The 22,933-nt window shown below is 42.3% G+C and overlaps 1 protein-coding gene across 1 annotated transcript; it reads left to right on the top strand.

The window, feature by feature from the left end:
• Positions 1–10,515: 10,515 nt before the first annotated feature.
• On the top strand, positions 10,516–11,473 carry LOC101441034 (olfactory receptor 2AE1-like). The gene is given in 2 exon segments (XM_058286734.1): positions 10,516–10,937; positions 10,939–11,473. Coding segments are annotated over 2 exon segments (957 nt in total).
• Positions 11,474–22,933: the final 11,460 nt, after the last annotated feature.

Raw genomic sequence — 22,933 nt, forward strand, 5'->3', positions numbered from 1 at the left:
CTGCATTCCAGACCTACTCCTCCGTATCCCCATTGTGTAGCAGCAGTTCAGTTTCCCCTGATAGTCAGGATCTCCCTCAACTAGGAAAGTAACCCCCTTCTTTGTCTGTCAATTGGTACGAGGAGCCCAAAGTGGCAAGGTGGCAGTCTCAACTTTCAGTAAAAAGGAGTCGTTGTTGTGTCTTCTGGCAGAAGCTTCCTCCCTTAGGAACTAAGATCTCTAAATCCAGCAGAGCCTTAAAGTGTGGAGATGGGAAGGAAAATTTTTGCTACTGCATCACCAGAGGTTATAGTGAGAGGATCCCATTTCTGTCCTTTGATTCCTGGTTCCACGGATCTTAGTTATGGGGGAAACAGCACCATAAATCAGGTGTAAAGTTAGAATATATACCACATCCTGGAAGACATTGCCCCAACCCTGCAAGGTATTGCCTCCTGTCTGGTGCTGTAATGTCTTTTCAAAGCTGTTGCACTATTTTATTGAGCCTGTTTAGGATGTTGGAGAACATGGTAAGTCCAATGGATTATATGAGCATGGGCCCATTTCCACACTTGATTTGCTGTGAAACGAGTTCCTGTGTCAGAAGCAACGCTGTGTGGAATACCATTATTGGGAATGAGGTATTGTGTAAGATTGTAGTTTTTTTTTAATCAAATTTTTTTGTCTTTATTTTTTTTAATGTTACCTTAAAAAAATGAGGTCCTCATATACTCCCCACCCTCCTCATCCCACTCTTCTCCCCTTAACAATAACCTCCTCCATCATCATGAGACATTCATTGCATTTGGTGACCACATCTCTGAGCACCGCTGCACCTCATGGTCAATGGTCCACATCATAGCCCACACTATCCCACAGTCCACCCAGTGGGCCATGGGAGGACATACAATGTCCAGTAACTGTCCCTGCAGCACCACCCAGGACTACTCCAAGTCCCAAAAATGCCCACACTTTACATCTCTTTCTCCCACTCCCTACCCCCAGCAGCCACCATGGCCACTTTCTCCACACCAATGCCACATTTTCTTCAATTACTAATCACAATAGTTCATGAATAGAATATCAGTAAGTCCACACTAATCCATACTCTATTCCTTCATCCTGTGGACCTTAGAATGGTTGTGTCCACTCCACATCTGTATCAAGAGGGGGCTTAGATTCCACATGGATGCTGGATGTAATTCTCCTGCTTTCAGTTGTAGGCACTCTTGGCTCCCTGGTGTGGTGGTTGACCTTTTTCACCTCCATGTTAGCTGAGTGGGGTAAGTCCAATAAACCAGAGTGTAGGGGTTGCAAGTCTGTTGAGGCTCAGGGCCTGGCTATCACATGATCAGTTCAGAGATTCAGGTCCCCTGGGTATACATTAAACCCCAGCACCAACTACAGTTCTGGTAAAAGTAACAGGAGAGACTTGTGGACAAAGATCACATCTGAGTCCAGCTCCATCACACAGAAACACAAACTCCAAAGTAGGGCCAACTGACATGGCACTGAACTCCATCTGCCATGACCATAGAACCTGTGGGTCTCTGTAGCCCTCAGAAGAACTAATACCTGGGGTTATATCTACTTTATCTGTCTCTGAGACTCTGATCAGGTTGCATAAGGGCAAACCCTCTGATAACGTCCTGGCTCTTTTTGGAGACTTATAGCCATATAAACTCATTTGTCCTTTCCATTTCCCCCTTTTATTCAGGTCAAAAAGCATTTTTAACTCCTGGTATTATATGTAGATTGAGATATTCTGCTGGTTGACCCTTTTATTCTAGGTCATTTTCTAGTTATATCATCAGCTGGTACTTGGTAGTAATCCCTCAGCAACAGGGAGGCTCATTCCCGGGAGTCATGTCCCACACTGGGAGAAAGGCAACACATTTACATGCTGAGTTTGGCTTCAAGACTGGCCACATTTAAGCAACATGGAGGCTCTCAGGAGGTAACTCTTAGGCACCCTGCAGCTCTAGGCCTTGTTCTTATTTCAGGTGCACAGGCTCACAAGCATAGTCATTAGTGTCAAGGGCTCATTGTTGGACCTTCCTTCTTTCTTGGTCTTTGCTGTTGCACTTGGGGGATTGTTGCTGTTCCTTTAGGGACTGTGATAGAGCTCCCCTGGCTAGCAACTCAATCCTTTCTCAGAAGTTCCCTTGATTGGTTCCCGGTTTCTCCTGTAAGTAGACATCAGGAATGCAATGATGCTCAAGAAGCCAGTCACAGTTCCTGTTTTCATGGTCCAAAGATGGTTGCCGATGCTGTGACAGTTCAGCCTTCCTTCTTCCTCTTAAGGCAACGTGGTCTCAGCTTCTTCCAATCTCAAGTGTAGGCTGGCATAAAGGCTCATCTTTCTTCCTGGGACCTCCAGATCCTCTTCCATGTCTATGGAGCTCTTCCGTTTCTCATGTATCATCAAAGATTCTGTCTCACCAAAGGTCAGCTGCAGACAATCCTGTACTTTCTTCATGTGGGGAGACACGTGGAGATATCTTCTTCTCTTCCACGTCATCAGCATCAGCTTCTGGCTGCCCCGTCTGTGACTTCCTTTCTCCCAGGTTCCTATCACCTCCTCGGTTCCTTCTGACCATCTCTGTGGCTTTTTATCTGTGTCAAGATAGTAGTTTTGACATCAGCACTGCAGGCAAGGAAGACAAATCCATAACCAAATAAGCATCTAGTCCAGTAAGAAAAGGGATATGTATGGGTCCCAAAGTGACAAGGAATAGACTGTAGTGGCTTTGTAATGCTGACAACTTTGGTAGGATGGACCACATTCCCCAGAATTCACCCCCCGTTTATATGTTCAAATGTTTCACTTTTTCAAAAATTGAGATGAAATTCATATAACAGAAAATTAACCATTTAAAGTATACATCAGTGCATTTATTACTTTCACAATGCTGTGTAATCATCGCTTTTTATCAAATTCTCAAACATTTTCATCACCCCAGAAGGAAACCTTGTACCCATTAATTAGTCAATCCTCACACCCTTTTACCACCAACCACTGGCAACCATTAATCTTTTTCTATCTCTATAGATTTAGGTATTCTGTATATTTCATATAAAGGGAATCATGCAATATGTGATATTTTGTGTCTGGCATCTTTCCCTTAGCATAACGTTTGCAAGGTTCATTGACATGTAGTAGCTATCAGTACTTCATTTATTTTTATGGCAGAATAATATTCCTTTTAAGTAGATACCACTTTTTGTTTATTCATTCATCTCTTGATGGACATTGGGTTATTTCCACCTTTTGGCTAGTGTCAATAGTGCTAATATGAACATTTGTAAAAGCATTTGTTCGAGTATCTTAATAATTTGTTTGGGTAGTATATACCCAGGAGTGGAATTGCTGGGTCCATATGGTAATTTTGTTTAACTTTTTAAGGGATCACTAAACGTTTTTGCAGTGGCTGCACCATTTTATATTCCCAAAGCCATGAATAAGGGTCCCAGTTTCTTGGGAAAACACTTGTTATCTTATGCTTTAAAAATTATTGTTGTTGTTTTTGCCATACTAGTGGGTGTGAAGTACTATCTCATTGTGGTTTTGATTTGCATTTCCCTAATGGCTAGTGATGTTGAACATCTTGTTAGCTCACTGCTTGTTGGCTATTTGTATATATTACATGGAAAAATATCTATTCAAATTCTTTGCCTATTTTTGATTGGGTTGTTTATCTTTTTGTTGTTGTATTGTGACAGTTCTTTATATATTCTGGATAATATACCTGTATAAGATGTAGGATTTGTGACTATTTTTTCCCATCCTGTAGGTTTTACTTTCTTAATAATGCTCATTGATGTACAAAACTTAATTTAAAAAATTGTTAATTTATGAAGTCCATTTTTTTTATTGTTGTTTATCCTTTTGGTGTCATATGTAAGAATCTATAGTCAAATTATAAGTTATGAAGATTTATCCCTATGTTTTCCTCTAAGAATTTCACATTTTTAGCTGTTATATTTAGGTCCTTGATTCATTTTTAGTTAATTTTTGTATATGGCAGGAAGTAGGACCCAACTTCATTCTTTTTTTTTTTTTTTTTAAAGATTTATTTAGTTATTTCTCTTCCCTTATCCCCACCCCCACCCCGGTTGTCTGTTCTCTGTGTCTATTTGCTGCATCTTCTTCTTTGTCTGCTTCTGTTGTTGTCAGCGGCACGGGTATCTATGTTTTCCTTTTTGCTGCATCATCTGGTTGTGACAGCTCTCCATGTGTGTGGCACCATTCCTGGGCAGGCTGCACTTTCTTTCGCACTGGGCAGCTCTCCTTACGGGGTGCACTCCTTGCACATGGGGCTCCCCTACACGGGGGACACCCCTGCATGGCACAGCACTCCTCGCGCGCATCAGCACTGCACATGGGCCAGCTCACCACATGGTTCAGTAGGCCCTGGGTTTGAACCCTGGACCTCCCATATGGTAGGCAGATACCCTAACCACTGGGCCAAGTCCACCACCCCCAACTTCGTTCTTTTGCAAGTGGATTTCCAGCACCATTGTTTTTTGTTTTTGCATTTTTTAAAGATTTATTTATTTCTCTCCCCTTCCCTCCCCCATCCCATTGTCTGCTCTCTTGTGTCCATTTGGTGTATGTTCTTCTTGTCTGCTTGTGTTCTCAGTTGCACTGGGAATTTTTGTTGCATCATCTTGCTGTGCCAGTCTCTGTGTGCGTAGTGCCACTCCTGGGTGGGCTGTGCTTTTGTCACATCAGGCAACTCCCCTTGTGGGGTGTACTCCTTGTGCAGGGGGCTCCCCTACATGGGGGACACTCCTGCGTGGCACAGCACTCCTTGTGCATGGCAGTTCTGCATGTGGGCCAGCTCACCACATGGGCCAGGAGGCCCTGGGTTCGAACACTGGACCTCCTATATGGTAGGTAGACACTGTATCACTTGAGCCACATCCACTTCCCAATCCAGCACCATCGTTAAAGATTCCTTCCCCATTGGTCTTGGAAACCTCATTGAAAATCAATTGACCATAGTTGTATGGACAATTTTGGGCCCTCAGTTCTATCCTATTGATCAATACTTCTACCCTTATGCCAGTACCACACTGTCTTGATTACTACAGCTTTGTAATAAGTTTTGTAGTAAGTTTTGAAACTAGAAAGTATAAATTCTGCAATTTTGTTCTACTTTTTCCATTTTTGGGGCTATTCCTGGCCGCTTGTAACTGCATATGAATTTAAGGATCAGGATTTAAAATCTGAAAACATGTTATAATTGTTATACCTTCTTGATGGGTATATCTTTGTCCAGCCTCTCAGATTTAAACTATTTGTTTTTGGATTTAAAGTGAGTCTCTTGTAGACAGCATATAGTTGGATCATTTTTTTTTTTTAAAGATTTATTTATTTATTTTAATTCTTCCCCTCCCCCACGGTTGTCTGTTCTCGGTGTCTATTTGCTGCGTCTTGTTTCTTTTGTCCGCTTCTGTTGTTGTCAGCGGCATGGAAAGTGTGGGTGGCGCCATTCCTGGGCAGGCTGCACTTTCTTTCGCGCTGGGCGGCTCTCCTTCTGGGGCGCACTCCTTGCGCGTGGGGCTCCCCTACGCGGGGAACACCCCTGCGTGGCATGGCACTCCTTGCACGCATCAGCACTGCGCATGGGCCAGCTCCACACGGGTAAAGGAGGCCCGGGGTTTGAACTGCAGACCTCCCATGTGGTAGATGGATGCCCTAACCACTGGGCCAAGTTAGTTGGATCATTTTTAAAAGTCCATTCTGCCAATCTCTGTTTTTAATTGGAGGGTTTAATCCATTTTCACTTCAAGTAATTACCAATAAGGAAAGATTTTTTTTGTCTTTCATCTTTTTTGGTCCTCAATTCCTCCATTAGTCCTTCTTTTGAGTTTGTTTTTTCATAGTGAACAATTTTGATTTCTTGCTTATTTTCTTTTCTTTATGTTTTAATTATTTTCTTAGTGGGTACCCTGACAATTACAGTTAATCTCTTAAACCTATAATAATTATTTTTAATTAATACCTTCTTGACTATAATAAATAATTCCTATATAGCTCCATTGCTCCTCTCTTATATTGTTATTGTCACAAATTAAACAGTGTGATTTACAATTATTGTTTTATGCCCTTGTCTTTTAAATCATATAGGGAAAAAGAGGATTTACAAATCAAAAAGAATAATACTGACTTTTGTGTTTATCTATTGTTGGGTATTGAATCATGTCCCCCATAAAAGGCATGTTCAGGTCTCAGCTCCTGGTTCTGTGGGCGTGAACCCATTTGTAAGTAGGACCTTTGAAAATGTTATTAGGTAAGGTGTTCCCAAAGTGAATAAGGGTAGGTCTTAACTGAATATAGTTGAAATCCTTTCAAGCAAAGGAAACTGGAGACAGGAGAGAAGCCATGGTGAGCAGCTAGAAACTAGAATTCAATGGAACCTGGAAGAGAAAAGAGAAAACGCCACCATATTCACTGCCATATGACAGAAAAATCAAGGAGCCAGGAGCACTGGCACCCAGCCCCAGAACGCCTCATTCTTCAGGGAGAAAGCATCGCCTTGCTGATGCCTTGATTTTTAATGACTCCTAGCCTCAGAACTGTGAGCCAATAAATTCCTACAGTTTAAGCCAACCCATTGTGTATTTGTTTTAGCAGCTGGGCAACTAAAACATCTATGTAGTCATCTTTGCCAGTGTTCTTTTTACTTTGTATTCCTTCACATGAGTGTCTATTGTCCTTATATTTCTTTTAGGAGGACGTCCTTTACCTTTTCTATGGGGAAGTTCTTCTAGTGGTGAAATCCTTCAGCTTTTCTTTATATGGGAATAATTTAATTTCCCTTTCATTTTTGAAGGGAAGTATTGCTGGATGTAGAATTTCAGGGTTTTTTTTTTCTTTTAGCACTTTAAAATTGTCATTTAAATATGTCACTGACTTCTAGCCCCATGGCTCTGCTGAGAAATTGGTTGGCAATCTTATTGAAGATTCCTTGTACGTGATTGCCCATGATGAAAAGCTTCTCTCTAGCTGCTTTCAAGATTCTTTTTTGTCTCTCAACTGTTTAAATGTAATATGTTTCAGTGTGGATCAATTTATGTTTGTCCTACGTGGAGTTGGTTGCATTTTTGCATTTGTAGAAACATGTCTTTCATCAAATCTGTGACATTTTCAGACATTATTTCTTCAAATATTCTTTCTCCCACTCCCTCTTTTCTTTCTTTAACAGCCATTATACATATGTTCATATACTTGATGGTGTTCCCCATGTCTCTTAGACTCTTCATTTTAAAAATGTACCCTCCTTTGGATGATTTCCATAGACTTATCTTCAAGTTTACTGATTCTTTATTCTTTCTCCTTAAATCTGCTGTTGAAATGCTGGTGAGCTCTTCATTTCAGTCACAGAATTTCTTTTTGGTTCCCTATTATAATTTCTCTTTATTGATATTCTCTTTATTGTCCTCCTGGTTTCCTTTAGCTCTTTTTCCATGGCTTCCTTCAGATCTTTGAACATATACAAAACAGTGGATTTAAAGACTTCTTTTGGTAAGTCCAATGTGGGTGCTTCTTCAGGGACAGTTTCTCTTCATTTTTTCTGTGAATGGGCCACACTTGCTTGATTCTTCCATGCTTTGTTATTTTTCGTTGGAATCTGTGTAATTTGTTTTTTAATGTGATAGCTCTGGAAATCAGATTCTTTCCATCCTCAGGGTTTGTTTTTGTTGCTTGCATGGGTTGTTGTCTGTTTAATGACTTTTCTAAACTATTTTTGTAAAGTCTGTATTCTTTGTCATGTGTGGTCTCTGAAGTCTCTGTTGCTTTGGCTTGTGGTCAGCTAGGATTTTGACAGAGATTTCTGTGAAAGCATGGAGCCTGAAAACCAAAAGCTTCCCAGTGTTAGCAGATTGACTCTGTGCTGGGGTATTCCTTCAAAGTTTAGCCAGACTGTTTACAACTTTATCCTTACCTTTTCAATTCCTGCTTGCACTGAGTCAAACAATCAGCCGGAATGAAAGGTTAGGGTCTTCTTAAGTTTTATCAGAGCATGAGTCTTCTTGGGGCAGGTACATAGCTTTTTAAATTCCCTGGTATATGGGAGAGGATGTAGATCAAGTAATTGAGTGCCTGCTTCCCACGTACAAGGTCTTGGGTTCAATCCCTGCTACCTCCCTAAAAACTAATAAATAAATAAATTCCCTGGCATACTAGGTAGCTTTTCTTTCTTTTTTTAAAAAAAATTTATTTCATTTATTTCTCTCCCCTCGTCCCCTCCCCCCAGTTGTCTGTTCTCTGTGTCCATTTGCTGCGTGTTCTTGTTTTTGTCTGCTTCTGTTGTTGTCCACGGCACGGAAATCTGTGTTTCTTTTTGTTGTGTCACCTTGCTGCATCAACTCTCTGTGTGTGCAATGCCATTCCTGGTCAGCCTGCATTTTCTTTCATGCTGGGTGGCTCTCCTTACGGGGCACACTCCTTGTGTGTGGGGTTCCCCTATGCGGGGGACACCCCTGCGTGGCGCGGCACTCCTTGTGCGCATCAGCACTGTGCATGGGCCAGCTCCACACAAGTCAAGGAGGCCCGGGGTTTGAACCGTCGACCTCCCATATGGTAGATGGACACCCTATCCACTGGGCCAATTCCGCTTCCCACTAGTTAGCTTTTCAATGCCTTAAGCCTTTTAAAAATTCTCAAAGAATTATTCTAAAGAGTTAAGGTTTTGGGCATATTTATTATTTGCCTCAAAAGTAATCTTTTGTTCAGACAGAAGTGGGTTACTCTTTTGTCTTTCATTATTTGAGGAATGCCTTCTAAGTGGCCCACTTTTCTGCACTGAGAGAGTTCCAAGTTAGGTGCCTTCACTTCAGGTAGCCGTCAGGTAAGTGAAAACAGAAAAACACAATTCTTTAAGAATAAGATCTTGTCTGATCCCTCAAGAACCAAGATTCCACAATGTGAACATGACCTGCTATCTTCATGATTGCCACTCAGCCAGGTGAGTGGGGTGAGACAAGGGCAAATAAAAATGCCACAAAGCTCACCTACCATTTTTAAGTTATCTCTTTCTAGATTCCACATTTGCTTTATTGCTATAAAACTTTGATCATTTACCAGACTTCTGACAAAGTTGATTCTGACAGGTTTTACCCATTTTTCCAGTGTCTCTGTGCAGGGACTGATTTGTGAGCTGTCTACTCTGCTGTTTTTGCTGAAGTCACTCACTCCAAAATTCTCTTTTTTCTTTTCCTGCATGATTCTGGGCCACAGAGTTATTTCTGGGGCATTTACAAGGCAGAATAGAAGCAGCCCTTTTGCAGTTTGCACATATTGTTAATGATCTGCTGACTCCACTCATTGGTGTGAAACAGCAGCTGGGCCTTCAGCTACTCTTCCTTTCCTATATCATCCTTTAGCTTCTCTGACTTCTGGGCCAGTGGTGTGTGTTTAGCCCCATCAAGAAGAGCCCAAACTTCTTTAAGAAGCCTACACACAATTCCAGAAGCAACAAGATATAAAATGAGTTTCAGTCTTGGGGTTCCAGGTCATGCTTTGTTGGTTCTAGCTCACTCCTGATCCATTGCACTTTATATCCATCGTCCTTTTCTGATTGTTTGACTTGTGGACTTCAGGTTCCATCATCGGAAGACAACAAAGACAACAGCTTTACAGAGACTTCTTAACTACACCCCACAATTGTGTAAGGCCAAATTCATGTAACAAAACCCAGTACACATGGAGGTGGCGGACTTGGCCCAGTGGTTAGGGCATCCATCTACCACATGGGAGGTCCTTGGTTCAAACCCTGGGCCTCCTTGACCTATGTGGAGAGGCCCATGCGCAGTGCTGATGCATGCAAGGAGGGCCATGCCACAGAGTGGTGTCCCCGGTGTAGGGGAGTCCCACACGCAAGGAGTGTGCCCCATAAGGAGAGCCGCCCAGCGCAAAAGACAGTGCAGCCTGCCCAGGAATGACGCTGCACACATGGAGAGCTGACACAGCAAGATGATGCAACAAAAAGAAACACAGATTCCTGTGCCGCTGACAACAACAGAAGCGGACAAAGAAGACGCAGCAAATAGACACAGAGAACAGACAACCGGCGTGGGGGTGGGAGGGGAGGGGAGAGAAATAAATAAAATAAATAAATCTTAAAAAAAAACCCACTACACATACATTCACACACACGTATATATATATGTATCAGTATATATGTGAATATGTATATTTATGTGCATGTTTCTAAGTGGTTCTGCTTCTCTGGCTAAATCATAACTGATAAAATAAGCAAAAGAAAAATGTTTTAGCACTTAATAAAGTTTAGATATTTTGGAACAGTGTGGTTATGCATATGAAGGATGATTTTAAGTTCTCTCTTTTTAAAAAGCTATTTCAATAACTAAAGCTGTCGAATAATTACACATATAAAAACACTTCTCTTCATAAATTCTTTCTTAGATCAAAGAGTACTGATTGCGATGTGTGGTGAACCCCAGTATTTCTGATATCACAGACCATGTCCATTTCCTGTTTCCCCAGGGACTGAGAACGAGGAGATGTGGCAGGGGAATCAGACGTTCCTGGCAGACTTCATCCTTGAAGGGCTCTTTGATGACTCCCTCACTCACGTTTTTCTTTTCTCCTTGACCATGGTGCTCTTCCTCACGGCAGTGAGCAGTAACACCCTCACCATTCTCCTCATCTGTGCTGATCCCCGGCTCCACACACCGATGTACTTCCTGCTTAGCCAGCTCTCCCTCATGGACCTGATGCACGTCTCCACAACCATCCCCAAGATGGCCACCAACTACCTCTCTGGCAGGAAGTCCATCTCCTTTGTGGGCTGTGCGACGCAGCACTTCCTCTACTTGTCTGTAGGTGGAGCAGAGTGTCTTCTCCTAGCCCTCATGTCCTATGACCGCTATGTTGCCATCTGTCATCCTCTGCGATATACTGTCCTCATGACCAGAAAGGTGGGTCATAATGGCCGTCACGTCATGGTGGGGAGCATCCTTGCACTCCCTAATTCACACAGTGATTTTGATGCACTTCCCTTTCTGTGAGCCTCGGAAAATCCACCACTTCTACTGTGAGTTCCCAGCTGTTCTGAAGGCGACATGTGGCGACATCCTGGTTTATGAGACCACAGTGTACATCAGCAGCATCCTGCTTCTCCTCTTCCCCATCCTCCTGATTTCTGCATCCTATGCTGTCATCCTCCACAGTGTCATTCACATGCGTTCAGCTGGGAGTTCGAGAAATGCCTTTGCCACTTGCAGCTCTCACCTCACTGTGGTTTTCTTCTGGTTTGGTGGCGGCATCATCACATATATAAGGCCCAGGTCCCAGCACACGCCATTGCTAGACAAAGTTGTCTCTGTGTTTTACAGCATTGTTACACCCACTCTGAATCCTCTGATTTATACTCTCCGCAATAAGGATATAGCTAAGGCTCTGAGGAGAATGCTGGGGAGAGAAATTGCCACCCAAAGGCTGCAATTGTAGTTGCCCTGAATATAGACAGAAATGGGATTAGCTTCTTAAATTCATCTGGAAAAATCTTTAAGATTACAGACCACTGGACAGATCCTTCAATGGTCTAGATCCCTGATGCGCCTTGACTATTGAAAAAGCATAAAGTAAAAGGAGGGCCCTTGTTTATTCTAAGTTGGTCTTAGACATTCAAACACCATGTAAACCTTAGAGAATTAGACAAAGCTTTAAAAATCCCCTTAACAGAAGACATATAAAGGCCACTGGCACTTTGGAAAAGATATCAAGGCAGAGGCAAAGGGATCTTTCTCATTATTATTTTCATTGACAAAAACAGATGTAAAACATGCCTACACCAATGCTTCGTATGGCAGCCTGAAGGGCACTCGTCTCTGTCTCACCAGTCCTAGAACTTAACTCTGATGTCGACAGAGCCGACAGGGCTACGTAAACACCATAAGAAAACTATCAAGCCTCAGCTACCTGGGGCAAAGGATTACCAGTAGAAACATGGAATAACACCCGGACAGGTTGGAAAGGCTGTGAATTTTCCTAGAGGAAGTTGAGCACATTTGGAGTATCTGTACATATAGGTTAATTGATAAGGCCACACATGCATCCCAGGACAAGACAAATTATCAGAAAAGATCTCAGAGGACCTTATGTTTTCACCTCAGGCTGTTATCTAGGCCCACTCTACAGCTTGTTAGTGCTGAAGGAGGGCACAAACATGGACACAACTTGTTGAAAAGATGCTTTCTTTTTGCTTATTGTTGCTCTTAGCTCCTGGCATTCAAGATAATCTTGTCATAACACTAGCTGAGTTAGCTGAATACAAGCTTAAGGAACACAGACTTCAGCAACTACATATGTCCAGGGATGCAGTCTTCGTATAAGTTGTTTGGAAAAATCACCAAACGTACAGACTACCACAGCCTTCAACAATAATAATAAGAAGAAAAATAAACCAGCAAAGCCTGGAGAAGGGGGAGAATCTGATTTCCAGAGTTACCACTTTCAAATATTAAAATGTCCAGATTTCAACAAAGAAATCACCAAAAACCGGGAAGAGATGGCCCACTCAAAGGAACAAAATAAAGAGAAGCCATCAATGAAGAATACCAGATATTGGACATACCAGGCAAAGATTTTATTATTTTTATTTTTATCATCTAAAAAGTCCCTCGATGGGCTAAAGGAAAACACTGACAAAGGACTAAAGGAAATCAGAAAAATGATATATGAACAAAATGTGAATTTAAATAAAGAGATATAGATTATAAAATGGAACCAAACAGAAATGCTTGGATTAAAAAGTACAGAACCTGAAATTAAAAATCCATGGATAAGTCCAACAGCTCATTGGACCTGGTGAAGGAACAATCAGAGAATTTGAAAAGAGAGCAATTGAAATTATCTGATCAGAGGAACAGAAACAAAAAAGAATGCAGAAAGTGAGCAGGTCTAAGAGACCTGTGGGATACCATCAACAGGTCCAATATATGCATAATGAAAGTCCCAGAAGAAAAAGATAGAAAGGGTTAAAAGCAATATTTGAAGAAATAATGGGAAAAATTTCCCCAAATTAACAAAAGACATAATACACAATCCAAGGAGGATAAAGTCAACGATATCCACACTGACACACACTGTTTAATGCCAAAGACAAAGAGAGAATCCTGAAAGCTGCTAGAGAGAAGCAGGGGAGCAGATGTAGCTCGATGGCTGAGCACCTGCTTCCCACATATGAGTCCTGGGTTCAATCCCTGGTACCTCGTAAAAAGAGAGAGAGAGAGAAGGAACACATCATGTACAAGGGAACTCAATGAGATTAAGTGCTGAGTTCTCAATGGGAGGACAAATTTAAAGTGCTGAAAGAAAATGAAATTCTGTATCTGTCAAAATTTTCCCTCACAAATGAGGGAGAGATTAAGACCTTCAGACATAAACAGAGGCTGAGGGAGTTCATCATCACTGGACCTGCCCTGCAACAAATGCTAAAGAGAGTGCTTCAGGTTGAAAGGAAAGGACGCTAGGCAGTAGCTCAAAGCTGCATGAAGAAATAAAGCTCTTTGGCAAATGTAACTTATGGGTAAATATAAATGTTAGTACTACCTTTTACTTCTTTTTCTTTTTGTAAGATTTATTTATTTATTTCTCTTCCCTCACCCCCCACCCAGGTTGTCTGTTTTCTGTGTCTACCTGCTGCGTCATCTTCTTCTGTCCGCCTCTGTTGTTGTCAGCAGCATGGGAATCTGTGTTTCTTTTTGTTGCATCATCTTGTTGTGTCAGCTCTCTGTGTGGGCGGTGCCATTCTTAGGCAGGCTGCACTTTCTTCCACACTGGGCGGCTTTCCTTATGGGGCACACTCCTTGTGCATGGGGCTCCCTATGCAGGGGACACCCCTTCGTGGCACGGCACTCCTTGCACGTATCAGTCCTGTGCATGGGCCAGCTCCACATGGGTCAAGGTGGCTCAGGGTTTGAACCACAGACATCCCAAGTGGTAGATGGATGCCCTAAACAGTGGGCCAAGTCTGCTTTCCTTTTACTTCTTAAATGATCTAGAATATAAATAAATAAAAAGCAATTATAAATCTATGGTGTTGGGTAAATAATGTATAAAGATGTAATTTGTGACAAAAACAACATACGGTGGGGGGTGAGAGGGGTGTAAGAATAGTTTGCATATGCTGTTGAAGTTAAGGTGGCATCAAATCGAGTGTGATTGTTATATATTTAAGATGTTAAATTTAAGCCCCATTGTAACCACATAGAAAGTATGTAAAAACCATACACAAAAGGAAATGAGAAGTGATCCTAAATGTTTCACTACAAAAGATAAACTAAACACAAATGTAAGCAGTAGGATGAAGGACAAAAAATATAAAAGTTATAAAATCCACATGACAGAATGGCAGAAAGCCTGCATTATCAATATTTACTTTAAATGTAAATGGCTTAAATTTTCCAACCAAAAGGCATAAATTGGTAGAATGGATAAAAAACCCTGACCTGGGAAGCAGATTTGGCTCAACTGATAAAGTGTCCGCCTACCACATAGGAGGTCCAGGGTTCAAACCCAGGGTCTCCTGGCTCGTGTAGTGAGCTGGCCCCTGTGCAGTGCTGATGCACACAAGGAATGCCGTGCCACGCAGGGGTGACCTTGGCATAGGGGAGCCCCATGCACAAGGAGTGCACCCCTCAAGGAGAGCCGCCCCACATGAAAAAAGCGCGGCCTGCCCATGGGTGGTGCCACACACACACAGAGCTGATGTAGCAAGATGATGCAACAAAAAGAGACAGATTCCCAGTGCTGCTGACAAAAATGCAGGCAGTCAGAGAAGAACATGCAGCGAATGGACACAAAGAGCAGACAATGGGTGGGGGAGAAATAAATAAAATAAATAAATCTTTAAAAAAAAAAACAACCCTGACCCAACTACATGTTGTTTACACAAGACACCTCAAATTTAAAAAACACAAATAGTTTGAAAGGGAAAGGATGGAAAAAATATTCCATGCAAATAATAACCAAAAGAGAGCTATGGTCAGTATATGAATATCAACTACAATAGACTTTATAGTGAAAAGTTATTTCATTTTAATTTTGTGCTGGTCAATTTATATTAGATAAGTTTTAGTATCCTAGCTACAAAAAAAAATACCATACATTTGGGAGCCTTAAACAATGGGAAAATTTTTGGCTCACTGTTCTGAGACTAAGTGAAGTCCAAACTCAAGATGTTAGCAAGGTGAAGCTTTCTCCCTAAGGATTGTGGCATTCTGGAATTGGCTGCCAGCGATCTGGGTTTTCTTGGCTTTTCCTTTCTCTTCTGGGCTCCATTGACTTCCAGCTCCTGGCTGCTCCCTGTGGCTTCTCTTCCATCTGACTTTCACTCTGCTTATAAAGGACTCCAGTAATCTGGATTAAAGCCCAAACTGATTCAGTTGAACCACACCTTAACTGAAGTAATCTCATCAAAAGACCCTATTTACAATGGGTTCACATCTGCAGGAATGGATTAATATTAAGAACATGTTTTTCTGGGGTACATAACATCAAGCCATCACAAGACACATCCAAAACACTATTTCAGGTCCTCTTGGCTTCTCCTCTGTCTTGTTTCACACTCCACTGTAGCAGCCATCTCTGCCGAGCCCTCATGCACTTTATGTAGCTGCAATCTAAGAGCACCCTGCATTTTGTCCCTATGTTACAAGCCTTTCCCATCCCAGGCCTAGGCATCCATGTTGACGCTCATACCCCATGATCAAAGTCCAAGATGCACAGCCAAGTTTCCTTTTCGTGTGACTGTGTGTTTGTTGTGAGCATTTGTGTGTGGTTGCAGGGTATATGGTCATTATGGGATGTGTGAGACTCTTTGCTGAGTATGAGTAGTCAGTATATTGGTGTGTAATCAGAGTATAATTCTGACCATGTGATATCAGGTTTCACGTGTGAAAGGTTCGTGGTAATTTGGAATCTGTGAGTGTTTGTGTTGTCAGCCTCCCTTCCTTGTGTTCAAAGGGTATGTGGTCACTGCGAGAAATTCATGTAATCAGGATGTTTTCAGAGGGTGAAGCAGTGTCTCGCTACTACCTGTTGAATACTCATCTCCTCTTAGACACTACTGAGTCCAGCTCAAAGGCAACTCCAAGGGTCCCAAGGAAAGAAAAGATTGTTGGAAAAAGTCTGAGGGAAAAACAATGCTGCCCAGACAGAATATTTCTGCTCAGAAACCCTTTGAGCTGTGCCCACTCTGCAGAAAAGGAAATCATTGGGTTAACCAATGTCAGTCTAATTATCATAAGAATGGCACTCCCTTGTTGGGAAACTTCCATTGGGGCCACTCCTAGCCCCGTTCCAATGGGGAGCTTTCTGGGTTCAGCAGAGCAATCCCGGCATTCCCTGATACTCTTCTGCAATGCCCTTGACTTATCCCCGCCATTGCAGGAAGTGCAGCCGTAGATATCCCTATGGCAGAACCTGTTATCTTGCTTCCAGGGAATACCCTCATCTGTGTAAAAATGGGAAATAAGGGGACCTTTACCAATTGGCATGGTCGGACTTCTCCTCGGGAGGAGCAGTCTCACCTCCCAGGGAGTTAGAGTGCATACAGGAGTAATTGATTGTGACTATTAAGGAGAGATTCAAGTTATCATGTGCACCTCAGTTCCATGGAAAGCTGATATTGGAGACCACATAGCACAATTGTTGCTCCCTTATGGTCCTGTAGGAGCTAGAGAGAAAGTGCGAGGGAAAAATGGTTTTGGAAGTACAGGAATAAAAGGAGTATTCTTAAGTGAAAAAACTTTAGAATCTCATCCCATTTGTGAAGTAACCATTCAGAACAAATGGTTTAAAGGACTTATTAATACTGGAGCTGACATTTCTATCATTAATTCTAACCATTGGCCCCCTGCTGGCCATTACAAGATGCATCTATTTCTGTTGTGGGACTCAGCATTCCTAGAGGTTTAAAACAGAGTGTGCAAATTTTTCATTGTCTGGGACCTGATGGGCAACATGCCACCCTGCAGCCGTATGTTGCAGACTTACTTATTAATCTCTGGGGACATGATCTATTAGCATGATGGCAGGCTGAAATTTATATTCCCCAGGTTAGCCAATACAGTAAAGAAAGTCAACAATTGATGAGGAAACAAGGGCATGGTCCAGGGTTAGGATTGGGTAAGCACCACCAGGGAATTGTTCAACCAATAGACCCCACAGCTCATGATAACCATAAAGGATTAGGATAGTCACCTTTTCCATAATGGCCACTGCTCAGTCTAGCCTCCTTGAACCACCCAAACCCATTCCTCTTAAATGGACTACAACCTCTCCAGTTTGGGTTGAACAGTGGCCATTAACCCAAGAAAAAATGGAAGCCCTCCATAAATTAGTTAAGGAACAGTTAGATAAGGGGCATAGTGAAGACTCTTGTAGTCTTTGGAACTCTCCGGTGTTTCCTATTAAGAGATAATCAGGCAAATGGAGACTTAACAGACCTCCAAGCAGTAAATGCAGTCATTCAACGTATGGGTGCACTGTAGCCAGGTCTGCCCACACCAGCTATGATCCCTCCTAGCTGGCCACTTGTTGTTATTGATTTAAAGGATTGTTTCTTTACAATACCTTTGGCTCACCAAGCTGTGAGAAATTTGCATTTTCAGTGCCTTCTTTCAATAACAAAGAACCTATGAAAAGGTTTCAGTGGAAATATCTTCCTCAAGGAATGCTTAATAGCCCCACCAGTCAGACTGGCTTTTCCTTCCTGTTTTATTATACATGGCGACATGGAGGATATATTGTGTGCTGCTCCTTCTTCCCAGACTCTAATTTTAGTATATCAGGACTTAGAAAAGAGCTTGACTGCAGCAGGGTTAAAACTTACCCCTGAGAAAATTCTAAAGTTTACTCCCATTCCTTATCTTGGGACTGTTGTTGATAAAATTACAATTAAGCCTCAGAAGGTTTAGATTTGTAGGGACTCTATTAAAACTTTGAATGATCTGCAGAAATTATTAGGAGATATAAATTGGCTGAGGCCCAAAGTGGGCATTTCCACATATGAACTGTCTAATCTTTTTTCCCTATTATGAGGAGATCCTCAATTAAACAATCTCTGGGTTCTAACGAGAGAAGCAGAACAGGAATTTAAAACAATTAAAAACAACAGCTGGGGGGGTACTGGGTTCCTGGTGGGGGGGTCTCTGTCGTGGTCCCTGGGGGAGCAGCGCAGTCCCCCAGATGCAACAGTAAGACCCAGGAAGGAATGAGGGCCCAAAAGTGGGCACCTGATACTAATGGCTATGCTTGTGAGCCTATACACCTGCAATAAGAACAAGGCCTAGAGTAGCATTGTGCCTGGGAGTTTCCTCCTCACAGCCTTCATGTTACTCAAATGTGGCCACTCTCAAAGCCAAACTCAGTATGTAGATACAGTGCATTCCACTGAGCATGGGACATGACACCCGGGGATGAGCCTCCCTGGCACCGAGGGATCACTACCACATACCAGCTGAAGATGCAACTAGAAAATGACCTTGAATTAAAGGTTCAATACGGATCAGCAGAATATCCCTGTCTACATATAATAACATGACTTCAAAATGCTGTTTGACCTAATGTAAGGGGGAAATGGAAAGGAGAAATGAGTTTATAAGGCTACGAGTCTCTAAAAAAGAGTCTGAAGGTTGTCAGAAGGAATGCCCTTATGCACAACTGAGCAGAGTCTAAGAGACAGATAAAGTAGATACAACCCCAGGAATTGGTTCTTTTGGGGATAAAGAGACCCACGGGCTCTATGGTCATGGCAGATGGGGTTCACTGCCATGTCAAATGGCCCTTCTTTGGAGCTGGTGTTTCTGCGTGATGGAACTGGACTCAGAGGGGATCTCTTTTCACAAGACTTGCATGCTACTTTACTGGAATTGTAGTTGGTGCTGGGGTTTAAGATATATATAGGGGATTTGAATCTCTGGACTGAATATGATACCCAGGCCCAGAGCCTCAACAGACTTCAGCTCCTACACTTTGATTTATTGGACTTACCCCACTCAGCTAACATGGAGTTGAAGAAGGTCAGCCACCACACCATGGAGCCTAGAGTGTCTACAACTGAAAGCAGGAGGAGTGCATCCAGTATCCATGTGGAATCTAAGCCCCCACTTGACATAGATGTGCAATGGACACAATCAATCCAATGTCCACAGAGAAAATGTGGCATTCGTGTGGGAAGGGTGGCCATGGTGGCTGCTGGGTGTGGGGAATGGGAGGAAGAGATGAGATGGGGAGGTGTTTTCGGGACGTGGAGTTGTCCTGGGTGGTGCTTCACGGTCAATTACGGGACATTGTAGATCCCCCCAGGTCCCACTGGATGGAACGTGGGAGAGTGTGGGCTATGATGTGGACCATTGACTATGGGGTGCAGTGATGCTCAGAGATGTACTTACCAGGTGCAATGGATGTGTCATGATGATGGGAGAGAGTGTTGCTGTGGGGGGAGTGGGGGGTGGGGGTGGTGGGGTTGAATGGGACCTCATATTTTTTGAATGTAATATTTAAAAAAAAAAAAAAAAACAAAACTAATAGAGGAAAAAAGTTCAAAGTGCCCAAGTTGAGCGCATTAATCCAGAACAGCTACTGGAATTGATTATCTTGCCTTCCTTACACTCCCTTAAGGGAATCCTTATGCAACAAGATCATATTGTAGAATGGATATTTTTACCTAACTGTATTGTTCAAACTTTATCTCCTTATGTGGATTTTATGGGCCACATTATACTTAAAGGCTGTGAATGCACTTGTGCCCTTCATGGACAGGACCCTTCTCATATCATTCTTCCACTTTTGCTCAAGGAAGTTGAGGCTTGCCTACAAAATCACTGACAATGGCAAATACCTTTGCTGATTTTACTTAATGCCCCTACAATCTTTACTGATGGGTCTGGAAATGGCACAGCTGGGCATACTGGGTATAAAACTAAGAAAATTCCTACTCCTGGATTTTCTGCTCAGCAAGCTGAATTAATAGCAGTACTTACTGCTTTGCAAGACATACCAAAGTCCATAAACATCCTTTCAGACTCGGCACATGTCATCCAGGTTACTCAATTGATTGAAACAGCTCTTATCAAACCTAACGTAAATCAATTTCTTTATAAGCTTTCTCACAAACCTCAACAGATAATTAGAAAAAGTCCATTTTTATCACTCACATATGATCTCATTCAAATTTACCTCGATCATTAGTACAAGGCAATAATGCTGCTGATAGTCACTCCTGTTTTAGAAGAAGCTATTCATTTGCATAATCTAATCCATATAAATGCAGCCGACCTCAAAGCTCGTTTTCATTTAACATGGACTTAAGGTAGGGACATTGTTCAGACTTGTCCATCCTGTCAAATTCTTAATAACCCAAAACAACTGGAACCTGGAGTAAACTCCCATGGTTTAACTGCTAACTCACTGTGGCAAATGGATGTAACTCATAGCTCCTCCTTTGGAAAATTATGTTTTGTTCATGTCTGTGTAGATACTTGTTCAGGATTCATTTGGGCTATAGCTTAGATGGGAGAAACTGCTCAATGTGTAAGACAGCATTTCTTAGCTTGCTTTGCTGTAATGGGACTTCCCCAGTCTCTAACAACAGATAATGCTGTGCTTATACCAATGTTTCCCTTAAAAGATTTCTAGATACTTGGAGTATTTCTCATATTATAGGACTTCTGTATAACCCCCAAGGGCAAGCTATTGTGGAACGAACAAATCAAACCCTTAAACTCATGTTACAAAAACAAAAAGGGGGAAACAAGGGAACGCTGCAGGTGAAATTACATAAAGCACTATTCACTCTTAATTTTCTTAACTGTGGAACCACCCTGGAAGGGACAGCAGCTGAAAGGCATTTCCAAAATAATTCAAAAACTCAAACCCAAACTCTGTTTGAAAAACCTTTAATTTGGTGGAATGATCCACTGACTAATGATCAACAGGGAAGTTGCTAACTTGGGGACGAAGGTATGCTTGTGTTTCCCCAGGAGAAAGAGAACGTCCTGTGTGGGTACCAGCTCGTGAATAAAACCATATCACGAACCCCAAAAGACGACTGAAGTTCCTGTGCAACCCAGAACCTCTGGTCGTGCAGATGGAGACTGTCGCTGGAAACTACATGGCTGGGTCCCACTCCAAAGGCCAGAGCAGCTCCACCCCCCACATGGGGCAAATTAAACATCTGAGTCAAGAAGCCAAACAACAGTTGGAAAAGGAGAAATTGCCAGTTACTGCTCCTTACTTGCTGGTAGCTGTGCTTGCCATAGTAACAGCAACCTCCTCAGATGCACGCAACAAACCCTCTGGGATATGAAGAAGCAAGAAATAGTCAAATGTGTCATCACTGCCTTGCAAAAACAAAAAGGGGGAGTTGTTGTGGGAAAACAGTCAGGAACATGGTTTGAAGTTGAAACGTTTCTATAACACAGAAAAAAGTGTGGACATAGGAACACCAGGCCTTGACTAGATGGAACACCATCTAGGCAGCATGAAAAATGTTTGCGTGAGGAGGCATTTGAACTTTGTATGACCTGTACTTTATTACTGTAAATGTTGCACCTCACCCTTACATAGTATATAACAAACAACTGCTTGTAAGTTCCTAAATAAACATGAGGTGCAAACTAGGGTTGAGGCCCTCAGTTTCAGAAGCTGTGAGTCCCCTGGTCCCATCTTCATTTCCTCTCCTTTGTCTTTCTTTCTGTCCTTTTATTTCTTCAGTTCTGTGTTGCCTCCCCTTTGTGCAAACCTATTTCTGAGCTGGTCTCAGCAATAGCAGCTTTATTAGCAATAGCCAATAACTGGTGAATAGTTAAACTGCAGTCTATCCATTCCATGGACTACTACTCAGCAATAAAAAGCAAGTATTAACACATGCAGCAACTTGGATGACTCTAGAGAGAATTTTGCTGACTCAAGAAAGCTAATTCGAAACACATACATGATTCCATTTTATACAACATTATTGAAATAACAAAATATAGAAATGGAGAATAGATTAGTGGCTACCAGAGGGTAGAAAGGAGGATAGTGATGATGACTGGTATGTGGGTGTGGCCATAACAGGGCAGCATGAAGGATCCTTGTGGTGATGGAAATAGTCTGTATATTGACTGTATCAATGTCAAAATCTTGGTTGTGATTCTATAGTATAATTTTACAAGATATCACCATGGAACAAAACTGGGAAAGGGTACATGGGATCTTTCTGCAATATTTTTTACAACTGCATGTTAACCCATATTATCTCTAAATAAAATTTTTAATTTAAAAAAATCCACTCTGGGCATACTACTGGGCCATGCTAGAAACTGAGCCTCTGACCATACGACATTAGCTGACAAAATGTTGGGCGCTGCTCATCATGACTTGTCATACTCGACTCATTCACCTAAGCCCAGCAGCCATCCAAGGTGGTTCATGGATGGCTCGGTATAGTATATTGCGGCCAGCCCAAATGGACTGTGGCCTCACAGTGACCCACTCAGGGTGGTCTTGAAAGGCTTGGTGAAGAGAATCCTCCCAGGAGGCAGAGTTTGAGTGATGCCTCTGGCCATCCACATTAAGATGTTGGACAACTGCCTTGGAAAGTGTGAAGTAAGAGATTCAATGGGCCATAGGATGTCCCTACAAGCAGGAGGACTCGATGGCTGTCTGCCCTTTCCAAGGCTAACCCGACAGTGAAGAGCACAGGGAACCTAGAGCCAGATCTCCAGAGTTAATGATCCCAGATGGAGAGTGTCTCCAGGGTGAAACATCCGTTGGCACAATTGTTCCATAGCCAAGAGAAAGAGCATCACTTCCCTCAGTGCCATGACTCTCCGAGATGATTCGTCAGCTCCCTTTAGGGCTTTGTGACTCTCTGAGTTGTTCTTGCCCATCATGGAGAAAGGGACTGGCACTGGGATTCTGAGCAAC

The sequence above is a fragment of the Dasypus novemcinctus genome, chromosome 23, assembly GCF_030445035.2.
Source record: "Dasypus novemcinctus isolate mDasNov1 chromosome 23, mDasNov1.1.hap2, whole genome shotgun sequence".
In the NCBI taxonomy this organism is placed as follows: domain Eukaryota; kingdom Metazoa; phylum Chordata; class Mammalia; order Cingulata; family Dasypodidae; genus Dasypus; species Dasypus novemcinctus.